Source organism: Phymastichus coffea, unplaced genomic scaffold, assembly GCF_024137745.1.
Source record: "Phymastichus coffea isolate CEN01 unplaced genomic scaffold, Cenicafe_Pcof_1.1 PCOF00028, whole genome shotgun sequence".
In the NCBI taxonomy this organism is placed as follows: Eukaryota; Metazoa; Arthropoda; class Insecta; order Hymenoptera; family Eulophidae; genus Phymastichus; species Phymastichus coffea.
The window spans coordinates 500,417-515,712 of NW_026706839.1; the positions used below are offsets into that span (position 1 = coordinate 500,417).

The 15,296-nt window shown below is 44.9% G+C and overlaps 1 protein-coding gene across 3 annotated transcripts in view; it reads right to left on the minus strand.

Moving 5' to 3' along the window:
* The window catches only part of LOC131662934 (sodium-dependent transporter bedraggled-like), a 74,931-nt gene that overhangs the window by 3,361 nt on the left and 56,274 nt on the right, over positions 1–15,296 (minus strand). For all 3 annotated transcript variants that reach the window (XM_058932944.1, XM_058932943.1, XM_058932942.1), the window contains exons 5-12: positions 5,794–5,975; positions 5,373–5,589; positions 4,914–5,272; positions 4,624–4,847; positions 3,917–4,073; positions 2,706–2,995; positions 2,490–2,621; positions 21–248 (exon numbers count right to left, since the gene is read on the minus strand). In XM_058932944.1, the coding sequence (XP_058788927.1) occupies positions 21–248; positions 2,490–2,621; positions 2,706–2,995; positions 3,917–4,073; positions 4,624–4,847; positions 4,914–5,272; positions 5,373–5,589; positions 5,794–5,975 (1,789 nt within the window). The remainder of the gene's footprint in view (positions 1–20; positions 249–2,489; positions 2,622–2,705; positions 2,996–3,916; positions 4,074–4,623; positions 4,848–4,913; positions 5,273–5,372; positions 5,590–5,793; positions 5,976–15,296) is intronic.

The following is a 15,296-nucleotide window of genomic DNA, read 5'->3' on the forward strand; positions in this document are numbered from 1 at the left end:
ATCCCCAATAAAGCACTTACCATAAGCGTGATAGGCAACACGACGTTCCAAGTAAAGGACAACAAGGGAGCAGCCCAATACTTGAGACAGCGTCCAGTCGGTGGGAAAAGTTCGGCGACGACAGCTTCACCCGTGTGTGGTCGTCCACGTACAGCAAACACTGCGCCGACTTGCACCAAGTAAAGTACGATGATCCACCATCCGCCGCCGACTGTGTAATCTAGGTAGTACACCACGTAGATTCCCATCTGAAAGGGAAATTCGTTTTTATCGTTTGAGCATTTGACATTTTTTTATCGACTTTTTATATTGACGACATGGGAAGAGTTTCAAACGAGGCAATCTCGATAGATAGAGTAGATTGAGTTATTTCAAAATTGCATTCGACAACGATGCTATATTTTTTCCTAATTCTTTTAGGACGTATATCAAAAGTCTTTTTGTAAGCATCACTAACGGTATCGGATATGAAATAGAGAAGAGGAAACAGATAGTATTCCGAAAGAAAAGTTTCTATTGTTTTTTCGTGAGGAATGTGTTACACATTGATTCACACTACTTTTTACGATAAACAATTTTTTAAAATAGATATGAATGCTACTTAGAAATCAGGTCGTTGACTCAATTACAAGCTCTCTTACAGTTCTCGAACTAACCATGTTATTCATTCGATCTGATTTCAACGCTTCTCCATCTCAATTTTTCATGAACTCAAACTAAAGACACGGTAGATCCGTTGAACTTCAGCTCCTTCACTTTAATTTCCAGAAACATCACGTCATCTCTGGTATAACCCGGATGCCTAGCAATTGTCGTGTGCGGTATGAACATGTATAAATCAGAATTATGCTCAAGTTCATCATTTGCTCTTCCTTTTTTCACAGTTTTCACAAACTTCTCCACGTCGTTGATTGGATTATCCTGATCTTTAAGAATAACATCAGCTTGAATTGTACAAGGCCAATCGAGCAAAGGGTCCCATTTACCATCTACGATCCTCAAACATCCAATGATATGTCGATTTTTCCACTGTCCCAGCCCATTCAAATACAGTTCCATTCTCAAAGTGTAACCGTACTCTTTGGCATAGAACATCGGGCTAAACAGTGCGTTGTCGCTGCGTTTAGCTTCTCCCAATCTCTCGTTATAATTATCGATTCTCCAAATTAATCTTCCGACTGGTGCACTGATTTCTCGACAGCCACACTCGTAGAACTGCACGTTGTGGTTCGTCTTCACCTCGTTGACGATCTCCTCGATGTACTCCACGTTTTCTTTCATTTGAAACTTGAGTGTCTTGCAGTTGGTCGCTTGTTCGACAATTTGCTCGCTTTGCTGGTGGAATCTTCTTTGCAAATTGTCGATTCTGTCGAACAGCTCATTGTACTGGGCGACGAGTTCTTTGGACAGCTTACAGCGCATCTCTAGTTCTAGTCGCATATCGTGTACGTACTGAGTTTGTTCTTGCCAGAGTCGACAAATCGTTGTATTCTCCGCTGTGAAATTGGCCCTCAACTCCTCCAACACCGAGTAACACTTCTCGCGTTCTTCGAGACTGTGCTGCTGTTCGTTAGTCACCTCGAATTTCAAAGCGTTGATATGAGCATTCGTCTGTTGTACACTTTGAATTACCCGCTGCTGAAGATCCTGGTACGACTTTTCCAACGAGGCCAGTCTGTTATTCATAGCCGAACTGGTTGCGCGACTCTCGTGCAACTCTTCCAAAATATCTTTTCTTAAAGCTTCGTTGGTCAACTGTAAACTCGAGGCCAGAGTATCCCTTAATTCTTTCACCTCTCTCTCACCTTCGTACACTGCAGTTCTAAGTAAGCCAAGTATCGATACAACCTTGTTTTTCCATGCAGTCTCTCTTAGCGACCTGATTCTCTCGTCGAGAGAGTCAGACGTCCGTTGAATTTTGCCATTCAGTCCACGAAAACATTGACTTCTATGTTCGTGCAGCTCGTTACGTGGCACGTAAGCACCGCATTTTTCCGGACATTCTTCCAACACCGCACCGCAGTGAGTCAAGTGATCGGAAAGATATTTCGAGTCCATCGTCTCGGTACAGAAGTAACAGGTAAACGATCGCGATTGACTCGACGACGGCGAGAAGTTCATGCTTGTTGCTAAATTTGAACGATGGCTAACTGTAAAAGCGAGCGATTAACGATGTCTCTCTCGCGAACGGCACTCGCGCGCGCGCGTTAACACCTTCTGAGAGTCGGACGACGACGACGACGACGACGACGTCGACGGCTGCGGTGGCGCTAAAATTGTGACTCAGCGGCGGCACAGAGATAACACGCCGAACTCTTTTTCTTCACGAGCCTGATAAGTGATATCGCGATAAGAGAGCAATATACTCGTTCGCCCGCGCTTGCGTAATTCTGCTATATGAGCGACAAGTAGGACACGAGTAAACATTCGCTGCCTATAGCCTGGCTTGGCGTTCAATGCGAGCGAGCTTTTACTATAGCTGCGCTTACCTCCGTGGCCATTGGAAGACCCAAGATATAGGCGCAGGCGCAGCTGAAGAACGTGATGGTCGTCTCCCAGAGTTTCATCATTTTCGTATTGATTGCCATTATGCCGGTGATCACGCAGTGCCAGATCGCCAGCTACACAACAGACAACGAACAATTCGTTGACAGGTCTGCGTTGGAGATTTTGATTTAAAATAAAATCTGGGTTGAACGCTTCACCTGCTGAGCAATTCCGAAGAGTATGAGTATGAAGTAAAACAGCACAGCCCAGAACGGCGAGACCTGCTCGGTACCGAGCACAGCCAAGGTAGCTGGTACGAGCTCGGTGGCCAATCTCAAGGCTTGATAACCGGATTCGGCGCTCTGCTGTTCAACTCCAAGTCCAGGTCTCGTAACGCGCTGACCCACGACAAACGATGCGTGGGTCATAAACCGCTCGGGCGTACTTGCATAGCCTGATGGCGCTGGTTGATTGTAGGGTCGCATAAAACCGTACGTTGTCATTCGTTCTGCAATTAAAGTTTCATTGCGTGCTTATTTGGCTTCATGTCATTGGGGTGGATAATCATATTCATTTTTCTGCGATGTATTTTTACATCTTTCTCCGCAATTATTCATATCTAAATTGTACTGTATAATTATAAGCTTCGAAAGACGTATGACTGTGATAGCAACGACTGATTGTCAGTAAAGAATTTAAATCAAAGAATTTATTTGATTAAATTATCCAAATTATTCTTCGTTAACGCTGCTCTCGGTCGGCATTGGTAAATAAATAATGAAAAATGAAAAAATGCAGCCATGCCGTCAACTGACAAAATTATTCACATATTGCGAACAACTTATTTACTAAATTTTCGTAAATCACTAAATCTTTGTTTTGCCTTCTTTTATTAATAAATATTAGCGTCTAGAAGCATCATTCTCCTAACTGCTGACTGTCTGTTGACTAAAATTTCAATAACGACAAATTAAAGAACGACACTGACAATGTCGTGAAACTAAATCGTGAAATTCGAAAAAGATAACAATAATGATGAAATTTCAAAATAATAATCATGAGCTTGTAAAAGTTATTTATTAGTCATTCGTCATATATTCATTATTAGTTTATTTTCATCTTCCTCCATGCAAACAACGGACGCAAAAAGTCGAACGAAAATAAAGCATTGATTTGTAATTCAAAACATACTCTGACAAAAAAGTCTCCATAACGCCATTCAAGTCTCAAAGTAGGTCGACTGACAATATTTATGCAAAATCATATTAAACGCGAAAAAATGTCGCAATAATTCATAAGAAGCTTCAGTTCTATATTTACCGTAAGTCTATTATTATTACGTGTGACGAGGTCGTAAAAAAACAAATTCAAGGAGCGACAAAAAAAAAAAATCATCGGTCATCGCCGTAAATGAGGTGCACTCACTCACCGAACGAGCTGGTCGTGTAGACGTAACCGTGATACTTGAGTATCTGCACGCATGTGTTGGCGAGGAAGGCCGCAAGTAATAGAACCACCAGCGTCAGTACTATTACTAAGCTTGTGTCCCTTTGCAGCAGATGTTTGTGTTTGTTGTGCGCGGCGATCTGTTGGATAAATCATAAGTATTGCGTGACAAGGAAATGAATTGGCAGTTGAACGTTTTATTTTTTCGTGGTATCGCTTGTTCTATTATTTATTTCATTTGAATATCAAGACTTTCAGATCAGTACGTAGATTACTTGATTCGAGTTATTTTCTATGATCGTCTAATTTACAATTTTTCATTGTGCAAAAGTGACGTACTGATCGGGTGAGAGTTTGTTCAATGTATAGAGCAAAGTTATTTTATCGCCAATTGAATCGATCATTGTATTTTTGTTGCTGCGATCGAATTCACCTTACGCTTGCACGGATGTACATTAAAAAGTATTTATCAGCATTGCCAACAATTAAAAATCCATTGGATGGTATTAAGAGCGCAATCGATTGCGCAACAATGATCGCGTCCTTGCAGCCGCATCGCATTGCCAATAACGAAAATACCGAAGAATGCAGCAATCGATATAATTTCCATGGATGTTCTCGGCCGCGAAGAAGGATTTGGCGCGCAAAGTATCATAATCAGGAATAAAGAGGTGCGATCGAGACGCAGACCTGCATAGCAGCAGCGCCGAGCAGTCCCCACGTGAGGAACACTTCCGAGGCCGCAGCGACCCACGAGCGACCGTTGATGAAGAATTCAGCCCACACGGTGGCCGGGAACAATTGATTAGTGGATCCCGGCGGCGTCAAGCCTAGTAGCTTTGTGCACAGCACCAGCGTGCCGAATATCGGCACCAAGGTGAACACATAGACAACTTTGCCGTACGAGCGCAGCCCTGCAATCCGGCATTCCATCGTTATTTACCGTTGGCCTGGCGCGCGGTCAACGCGAGACAGCTCACCTTTACTGAGCGAAACGAAGACGATCATCCAGACCACGGCGAGGTTGAACGCAACTTGAAACTTGAGCGTGACGACGCCGGGATCGGGCTCGTTCAGATGATGCCTCTGCAGAACTGCCCCGCTGAAGTAGTCCGGCACCGTCTCGTGCAGCTTGTAAGTGCCGTTGTTGCTGTTGTTGTTGTTGTTGTTGCCGTTGCCGTTGCCGTTGGCGTTGCCGTTGGCGTTGTTGGAGCCGTACACGCTGCCGTAGCCGATGCTGCTGTAACTCGTGCTACTGATCGTCGGCTTGAAGTCTTCGCGGTAAAGCAAGAACGGCTCGGCCCACCTGTATCTGTCCAATTTCGTGATGAACGAGTCCCTGCGAACGAATAAATAATCTTCTCAATCGGGAACCAAGCCGACACGAAGCTCGGGCCTAATCATCGTTCGCGAGCGGCGCGCTTATTAATAATGAATACCTGAAGTAGACGAAGATCCAGGAGACGCCGACGATGCTGTAGATGCCGATGAAAGCGTGAGCGGTGAGAAGGGCGATGCCGACGCCCTGGAACAGCGGCGATATCTTCCACATGTCGACCGCGCCAGTCGACAGCCTTTGTCCCAGGCATACCTGCAGTGTCAGCAGAGGTATGCCTATCAGCAGCGAGAGGACCAGGAACTGTACGATAAAATTCGCTGGAAGCAAATTTTTTTGTCACCGTTGCGATTACGAGTCTGAGAAATGTGGTCGCGTCATTCGATCGGCTCCTGCTGTCGATCGTCGATCACTGGCGACTCTCGTTACACGGAGCGCGCATACGAATGACGTAACCGAAACGATACGTCCGAACGTCTGGAACTCGCTGCTCCAAGGTCGAAGATCTCGCGCTCAATTCTCACCTCCGAACTGGATGCTGAGTATGGCGAATCGGCTGATGTTGAAGAGGCCGAGGGTGCAGCCGAGGCAGGCGAGCGCGGGACTGAGCGCGTGCGGCCACTTGCCCAGCGGGTTCTCGTCCTCGTCCTCGTCCTCGCCGCGCTCGTCGTCCCTGTCACCACCGTCGCGCTGTCGCTCGCACGCTCTGCGAAACAACCAGAAGACACCGCCCGTCAGCCGCTTGGCACTGAAGAAATCGAGGCGTCCAACGTGTCGTTTTGCTTGTGTCGAGTCGGCGATGGTTCCACGGCTCGGTCGATTGTCGTTGAGCCCTATGCGCGACTGGCTGCGCGAAAATTCGAACTCTTTTCTTTCGACGTCGCGCGAGTCGCGGGGTCGCAGAGACGCAGCCTCCCGATCGAAATCTTGGCGATGGTCTCCTTCCTATTCATCAGCGACTTGCTCCGCGTGCACCTTCGCGGCGGCGACACGAGTGCCAGATGGAACGACGATAAGCTTCGTCGTCGAGCTTATGAATGCTCAGCCGTGTACCTGCCCTTTCCATTCGGCGCTGCAGATGACGATGTGCAATGAGATAGCGATGAATAGCACGCGAGCTAATCTTTTTCTTTTTATTTATTTTTTTTTTCTCGTCGGTGGTGCTATTTGAATGAGACTATTTTGCGTGATCTGTATTCGGCATTGATTGTTCGTGAAATGTAGTTCTTCTCATTTTGATACACGGAAATCCCGTTGACTAGTCGTTATCACCAAATTTCAATAGAGAAAAGTAGATTCGTTCGGGCGATTGTTCATGCAACTGATTGATACGCGACGTCGATTAAAACAGCTTTGAAAAAAAAGAAAACATCATGGTAATCTAAATGACAATAAAATTGAATTGAAAGTCTGCCAAATCAGATTTTGCTCAACCCAGCCCTGCAAAACAAATTCCGACCGAGAGAGAGGGAGCGAAAGGATGGGAGGAGGGAGCGGAAAATAAACGTTACAGCGGTGACATGAATAATTCACGAGAAGTGTCAAACCTATAGCCGCATGATCGTCATCGTCCGAGCGTGGCGAGTGTTAACGAACAAAATACTTGTCGAAACGGGAGTTTCGCGACGGCCGTTTTAAGTGATGGATCGCCTCCGCCTCCTCGCCGCGAGAAAGACTGTTGTAGGCGATGCATCATGCAGATATATCGACGCTTACTTCGTGAATTTTCCCATTAGCTCGAGGAAAGGAGCGGCGGAAATATATATCCCGCGCGCAAGCCTCTGGAAAAATTTATCACGATCGATCGAATTTAAGGCGAAGCAATCAGGCCAAGTGCTCCGCGAATTTCCGATGCCGGTGTCATCGATGTGGCTTAGACGAGCCGTTCTTATTGCACACGCGATTGTTTTCCCCGCGGATGAATGTAAAACGCGCAATAATTTGACAAGCTTTGGCCCTGATTCACGACTGGATTAGGGAAATCACGACGACAGCGTATCGACTGGATTATGCGTTTCACGTGCTGCCTAAAAGATAAAGTAAGCTCGAAATGTTCTTCGAGACGTAAAAATCTTTTGACAGCCCTTTGAAGAATAGAGGTACTCGAGCATCATTTGGAAATTTTATTTCGTGCAGATTTTCGATGAGGATGATGCGCCAATGTACGAGACATTGTAGCAAAGACAGTATTCAATCTCGACCTAAGTAGAAAAGAGAGTGGGGAAAACGGGCTGTTTACTGTTGTCGTTTTTCATGAAGAAAAGAAAAATAGAACATCGCTGCTTTCTTCTTGCCGAGCTTTTTTCAATTCCAATCTCGAATTGGGCGAAAATCAATTTCGACGCACAAATAGATTGCCGTTATTACCTATAGAGAAGCAACGTGTAATATTCTTATAGGCGGATATTGTTTACGAACAAATGTCTTATTATTTTCATCCGAAAAGCAACGAATTCACGTGAATCTTTAGGGATATTGTTGTTTATCTCATAGACGTGAGCATCTTATAGTGTGAATACATTAATTTTGTGTCGATTCTGATCGCGACATCTAGCACAACGTCGATATACAGTTTGAAATGAAATCAAGGTGCGATGGAGTAAAATCAAATTGTTATTTACTGTATACTACTTATATTATTTCGGCTAGATGTGTTATTTTACCATCTTGTCACCTTTCGATAAAGTAAGAGCCTCCCTACGTGTATTCGAAAAATAAATAAATGTCTTTTAGTAAATCTAACTAATTCTCAATGGGCAAACACAAACTAAACTGTTATTGCCATAGGTTCCCTTGTTATCACTATGGCAGCACATGAATAAACATGTATGCGGTGGATCGATCACCGCTGAATATTGGACAGTAAAAGCAGCTCATTGCACAGTGTAAATTTGAAAAGCGTACGCGCACGTAGCGTAAAGTATCGAAATAAAGCTAATATAGAGTTAGAACATGTCAAGGCATGCTCACCATCGGATCATTGTTGAGGAAAGTGTCCCGAACAAGCGGAAGAGCTCGTCGATTTGCAACATTGAAGAAAATATTCGTAAACACAAAGCAGCTTTGTTTAAACGCAGAATAGTTAAAGAACGAATTCAATTCGAAGCGCATCGGTAGTCGATAAAAATCCAGAACACCCTACCGCGAGAAAATGACACAGTAATCACACTAGGATTCGGCGAGCAAACAAGAAAATTCCACGACAATCGTTAATGCAACTGGTGATTGTTAGACCAAATACGTTTGTTTCATGCACGTTGACGTTTTCGACGCGGGCAACGGCGCTGCCGACGTCTGCAAGGGTGACTCTGGTGGCCCAGCCATTATCAACGGCAAACTGGCTGGCCTTGTTTCTCATGGTCCTTGGTGCACGAGGTACAAAGAACATGATCATGAATCACGAATGTACGCTCGGGTGGATGCACTTCACGACTGGATTTTAAAATGTCGCGTCCGTAAATCACCGAACGACAACCAAATTTCGTTAACGAGTAAACCATTCGACGCGGTCATCTTTATTTCGTTGTATGTATCAGATCGAGTATATCGAGCTTTCGCGCTATCAACGCTGACTGCATTATCAGCGGAGAGCGAATATTTTTCAAACTGGGACTGACAGGATAAACGCGCAACTGTTCAATATTCTAAAATCGTTTTGCATAATGAGACGTTAACAAGATTGCGGAAACAAATTTAGAATCGGATGCGGAGTTTTGCCACCGACGCGTGCAGACGGTCAGTGGTATACAGCGGCATTAACGATTTTCCTTCGCTTATACACGACGGAGCTTATAGTGAACGTCTGGCATTACGGCAGCCTTGAACTTGAATAATTAAGCACCTCGCGTCTCTTTGTGTCTGCCGTGCTGCGTATATACTGCGATTCTCGATTCCCGAGTGTTCCTCCTTAATGGATTGCGCTGCAGAATTCAACGTTGATTTATCAAATGGCGATTGCCTTGAATATTTCAATAACCGACTTCTCCTTTCTAATTCACGGAAGATTTGAGAGAAGGTTTCCAAGCTTCGCGTTCGGTCATTTTTTTTATCTTACTTCTTTCGCAGTGTTTGCCGTCGATGCAAAGTTGACGAAGTCGTGACGACTGATTGATTTGATTTTCCATCGAGAAGCAACGAATTTGTATAAAGAAAAATTACTCCAACCAATTATCGGAATAATAAAGTAGACAGATATGGTAATCGAATAATTTTTGTTTAGCAGTTATCAACTTGCTGATATTGTTTCGTTTGGTCCATTGTGTAAAAATGACAACATGTATTGTTGCGGACCAGGTACTTATGCTCGAGTCGAGTTTAGAGCGAGAAGAAGTCCCCTTGAAGCAGGAAGTTATGCCTTCTCCTGGCTATTTTTAAAGAAATCGCCAAACTACAAGATAAATTTTTCCATTGCACTGGTTGGATTAGCTGATTCACTGTCGTATTAAATAACGAAAATTCATGTAAATTCGAACGATAGTCTTCCGACATTCTTTCAAAAATATCTCAATGTCACTTTTTTTTCAAAATTTCAATCATCTACTTTACGCGATAAACGATAATATTTAATACTTTTTTTTTGGTTTCGTTCAACGTTAAGACATTTTTTTTGCCGATTAAGATACTATTAACGAACGATTTGCTCGGTATATACGCGTACATTAAAGTCAATACGAAACGATCGTTGAACTCGCGTTTGTAATACGTTGCCTAGTTCGTTCGATAAATTTGAATGTATACAGAAATAGGTACGTTCAAGTGCCATCTGTCGTCACCGTTCTCTCGACATGACACTTCCGCGAGCCAAACAAAAGTCAAGTTCACCACAACGCGAGGCAACGGTGGCCGCGTGCCTCGAGAAGTGTACTCGGCGATCGATATAAAGGCTGACCACTCTCGCGCGGACGTATAGCATGCCGGATAAAAACCGGCAGCGAAGGTCGCCACCACCTACCCGCGGCTATTTTCAGAAGCTTCAGTTTAAGCGGGTTGCACAGAAATCTAGAACTCACGGCTTTTCTGGCCCCGCGACATCGATTGCGTATCTCGGCCTGCGCGCACGGGACGCGTCAATCACAATGGCGCTGTCGGGGAGAACGGCGCAACGGAAAAAAACAACAACAACAAAATCGATACGCAGTGGCGTGTAAAGAAACAACAAGCTTGCCCGCGAGCAAAGTCAAGTTTAAGTGCCTTTACTTCGCCGCGGCGATGGATCTCTCGAGCTTCTGCGGACGGACATCTGACTTACGCTAGCCCGAATAATGCACCGAGCGTTGTTACCGTTAATCCAGCAGCTCGTCGGCCGAAGTTCTTTTCATTCTTTCCGACGCACGCGCCTCGACGATACTCTGACAATTAATTGAAGATCGCCGCGTGGAAAAATAAGCAATCGGATAATCGTCAGGGCAAAGCGCAAGAAATATTATTCGCCCACCGTCAGGCAACTCGGAAAAGGTCAAGCGCGCGCGAGTCGTACAGTGAAAGCGCGACCGGCAGCCAAGTGTATTATATACATCTCGTCACAGAGATCGATCGTGCATTGCAGTCTCGAGTGCGGGTGTCTGTCTAGAAGGCGAATGGGCCTTTCTTTCTATCTATCTCTCTCTCTCTCTCTCTCTCTCTTGCCGCACGAAAATGGTTATGGCAGTCTCACGACTCAATGTACGTACAGCGTTTGCGAATTCGGATCGTGGGAAAGCTACAATATTGCGAGCGCGAAAAAGACCCTCGAGATTACTAGACGTTTTTAGGGAGGGGGCAGGGACGCACACGTATCACACGCGAAAGTGATCACCTTGCTGTTTTTTTATTTCTTTTATTTTGGTTCATGGTTGATAAAGCCGCTTAAGAGCGATTCTTTACAATGATAATAGGGCGCAAAGAACGAGCATTACGAAACAAAACCTGAGCTCTTTGAACAAAGAGATGGTAAAATCGACGTGGATTGCATTAATTGAAAATAAAAGACATACAACAAAGTAACGAAGCGTGAAAGCTCCGACGTCAACTGCAAACGGTTAAGACATAACTTTGGAACAAAGAGACAAATGAAACGAGAAGAATATTTCTTCGACATCGTTTTTAAGAATCACGCAAAACATCCCTTTTACTAATCGCCTCGGCGTCTTCATTTTAATTTTATACATTTTCAAATTTAAACTTGTCCGCCGAGCAAGAAACGAGAACTCACGTTGCATCAATCATCTGGCAGCTTTACTAAAACGAGCGTACGCAGCAGGCAAGGTTATATACTAGCGTGCGAGAAAAGAAAAGAAAAGAAAAGAAAAAAAAAAAACAAAAAAAAAAAACGAACAAGCTGAATATTCAATCCCGACGTAGAGAAAAATTACGGCGCCGCTGGTTATTCAAATGTACTCGCGCTATATGTATGCCGGTATATTTTTCGAGGAGGCGATCGCAGAGAGAGATTAAGCCGCCGCCGCCTACTAATGCGAAGTAAGAAACAATCGCTCGGGGTTGAGCTTCGTCATTACGATTTGCTTCGGGAGCTCGGGCTTGTTTTCACAATGATCGTCAATTATTTTTAAAGCTACCTCCGCGTGGTCCGCGGCAAAGGCGAAGAAAAAAATCAACGTCGAAATGAAAGAGAACCGTGATTATCGGTAACGCCGTCCCTAAAAAACGTAGTTTCTTAGCGAGGCTTTAAAGACATCCTTGCGTGCGCACACGAGGCTACGGATTCATTAAAAATGACACTTCTTTATCAAACGTGAAAACAACATGCGTTTATTAGCAAGTGCTTATATATACGTTCGAGTGTGTAATTCTCACAAGAATAATCCACGCATTCCGCTCGGTAGCAATCAGGCGCCTCTAACAGAACGACGCCAATCAGTACAGAGTTATAGTTCGCAAGTCGTCGGCGTCGAGATCAAATCTCCGCAAGCAGGCGAATCGGAAAGTAGCTGTACATATATTTTTTCCTGAAATTAGCCGAAATATCTCTTCTTGTTGATTTGTGATCTTTCGGGAGCGAAAGGCGATTAGGGATCGGTCGAGCGAGGATGCACGATGCTCCTGCAATTTCGCCACGGCGACCGCTTCGTTTTCCTCGCGATCGGACGCGATTGAAAGCTCCGATAGGCGCTTTTACGATACGCTCATAAGCGCGCCGATGTCGCACTTTCATTTCAACGAGGGAGTGATTTACAGAGCACGAACGGGGCTTGTCAAAAGCTTCAACGTCATGTCGGTCCACGGTCGAGCCCATAAATGTCCGCGGCAAAATCGAAAGCTTCCGCGATAATACGCCACGGAGCGCTTCCGCGTGTGCAACGGCAGGCAGTGCTCATTCGGCCCCATTGCGCAACGTTGAATCGTTAAAGCGGAGCGTAGTTATCCACTCGGATGCTGCTTTAATCGCAGCTCTCGCTGTTGTTGCTGTCGTACTAACTCACGAACGAAGGTAATTAGGTAATTAGTGGGCTTTTGCCGGGTGATCAGTCGATCGAGCATTGTTCGATTTGATTGAACGAAAGTAACAAAAAAACAACAAAATAGAAAAAGAACAACGAAGGATGCTACTTGCGTATCGCCCAAGTGATAACAAAGAAAGGAATGCAGTAATTACTCACTTGTGTCACGGAAACTTGAAAAGGCGTTTTTCTCACAAATCACATCGAAAAATGCAAGTAATGCCGTTCGTCCGCGATTCTTTTGTTTGTGCTTTATACTCACGTGAATTATCTTTTTTTTTTCTTTACGTAACGATCGAGACAGACAAACCAAAATATTGGCATGTGAACCCACCTGCAACAGAAAGAAATACAGATATAATTAGCAAACAATGGTCGTTCGATATTGCAATCGTAACTTATTTAATTTTAGTCGTTGTTGAAAAGTGTCGAACGGTAGGCTGAGAGTGCAACGGGTTGAGTGTGGCTTGATGAGGGGCAATTGCAAAGCGACTGCACACGGCTTACTTGCTAATGCGCAAGGACCACGTGCGCGTGAAACAGTTTAAATTGGTAAGCATTAAGCAGAACCAATAGCCTTCTTCTGCATTCCACTGAAGTTATCACTGATCGTTTGTCCTTTGATAAAACGATTCTCTAAATTGCATAGAATAAAATTCGAGCGCGCGCAGGGAGACGCCGGAACTTATGTATTTAACTGGTTACTTTCCGTCGTAAGTTGGAAGTGACATCTGCAATGTTTGCTCCAAACCAAACTTCCTTTTATAGGCTAAAGTTTAAATTAAATTTCAATGCTGAAGCGCCAACTCAAACTGCACGATATCGACTTTGCACATTGTCGTGAATCGTATAAAAGAAATTGATGCGTCCTTGATATCGATCACATTCAATGAATGCTCGCATCCGACTTCATTTCTCGTGCTGTTTTACGTGAATTCTACTTTTATCACCAACGCGCGACAATAAGAAAACATCAGCTGGGTTTTCTGATCGTTAAAGCTCGTATTGTCGGATATTGGATCAATTCGCGACTCGCGTACTTTGACCGATCAAAGTAGTGCGATAAAAGAAAAACGTAGACGTTGAAAAATTCACGGGCATAATGCGAAGATTAAAGTCATGGGACGCTGTCAAATCGAACGCAGAATGAACAGTTTTGAGCGGCTGTTTTTGCATTTCCCTTTCCTCGCCCCGTTTCAGCGGAACGATACCAACTTGTACAATACACGCTTGTCACACGTGTATATAGATATTTGTGTTCTCCTTTTGGGCATACAGAGACGAACGACCAAACGTCAGTTTTGGTCGATGGAAAATTGGTTGTCGCAACAAAGCGCAACCGTAAAAGTTCCCTCGCGGTCGAGCGAACGCGCAAGAGAAACAAGTCTCGGCACACGCGCGCGCATACAAAGACGGCCGGAGCGTGACAAGATGCGCTTATCGCTTGCCGCCCGAACAGCTTCGCGTTCGACGAAAATTTTTCGGTTGCCGGTCGGCAGCTGTCTCGGGCCTCTCGCTCTGACTTTACGACCGCGCCGAGGATTTCGTTCGGCAATTTCCGGTTATGATCGACCCCAATTGCGACTCAGTGGGGGCGCCGTTTTGGCTTCGCCGAGTGTCGTCCCTCCTCCTGCGCTGCCTCAAAGCTGATTGTTACGCGAGAAAAAGAAATGTTCCGCAACGCAAGTCTTTGATTAAATCTGTGCACGATTGGAATACAACTATCGATAACGAGCATTTCGATTTCGCGGAAATTGAGAAACAAATATCCTTTTGAAAGCAAGTCACTAATGGGTAAACTATTTCTTTGCGACCGTAGCTTGAATTATTGGGCGAGTGCGAACTAGACAAAAAGTGGCTTCCAAAAAAGAAAAGAAAAACGACGAAAAACAGAAATTACCTAATGCGCTGCCTCCTCTGACTGCAGTAGAAGTACTGCCGACATATCGCCGGATCGTGATTCATCGTGTCCTGCAGGGGGAACCCATCACTCGGCTTGTACTACTCCCGCACTTTCGATTCTCTTCATTTCGCATGAAATAAAATAATAATAAAACCCATAATCCACCCATAATCCGTGATAGCGCAGACTCGATATCCTTCATTTTTCCGAGGATTTTGCGTTGTGATCGATTAAGGCTTTCGACGTGTAAGAATGCGTCACTTTGTCTTGTGTTTTGCTTTAGTCGCGCAGCGATCATCCGTTATTGCCATCTCCCCCTCCCCCCGCCCCGCCACCGAGTCGTAATGCACCGTTGCGAGTGCGCTTGAACACACCAATCCTCGATTATTCAATCGGTCCAGCGCAAAGTATCGGCCGTCGTGATTGCGTAGGCGTCGGCGCGGATCTATTAATAAAGCGTCCTGGTATTTCGCGCGTGGAAATAAGTTGCGAAACGTCGGTGATTCGCGAACGTTCGCGCGTGTTCTTCCACGGCGACGCGCGCAGCAATTAATCGCCGATTACTCTTATCGGCGTTCTCAATTTTCGCCGTTCCGCGCGTTCACGTATGCGTCAATTTGTTTTCGCGGACAAGAATGTTGCTTACGGCACGATGCCTCGGAAAGAACGTCTTTCTCTTGTTTTTCAT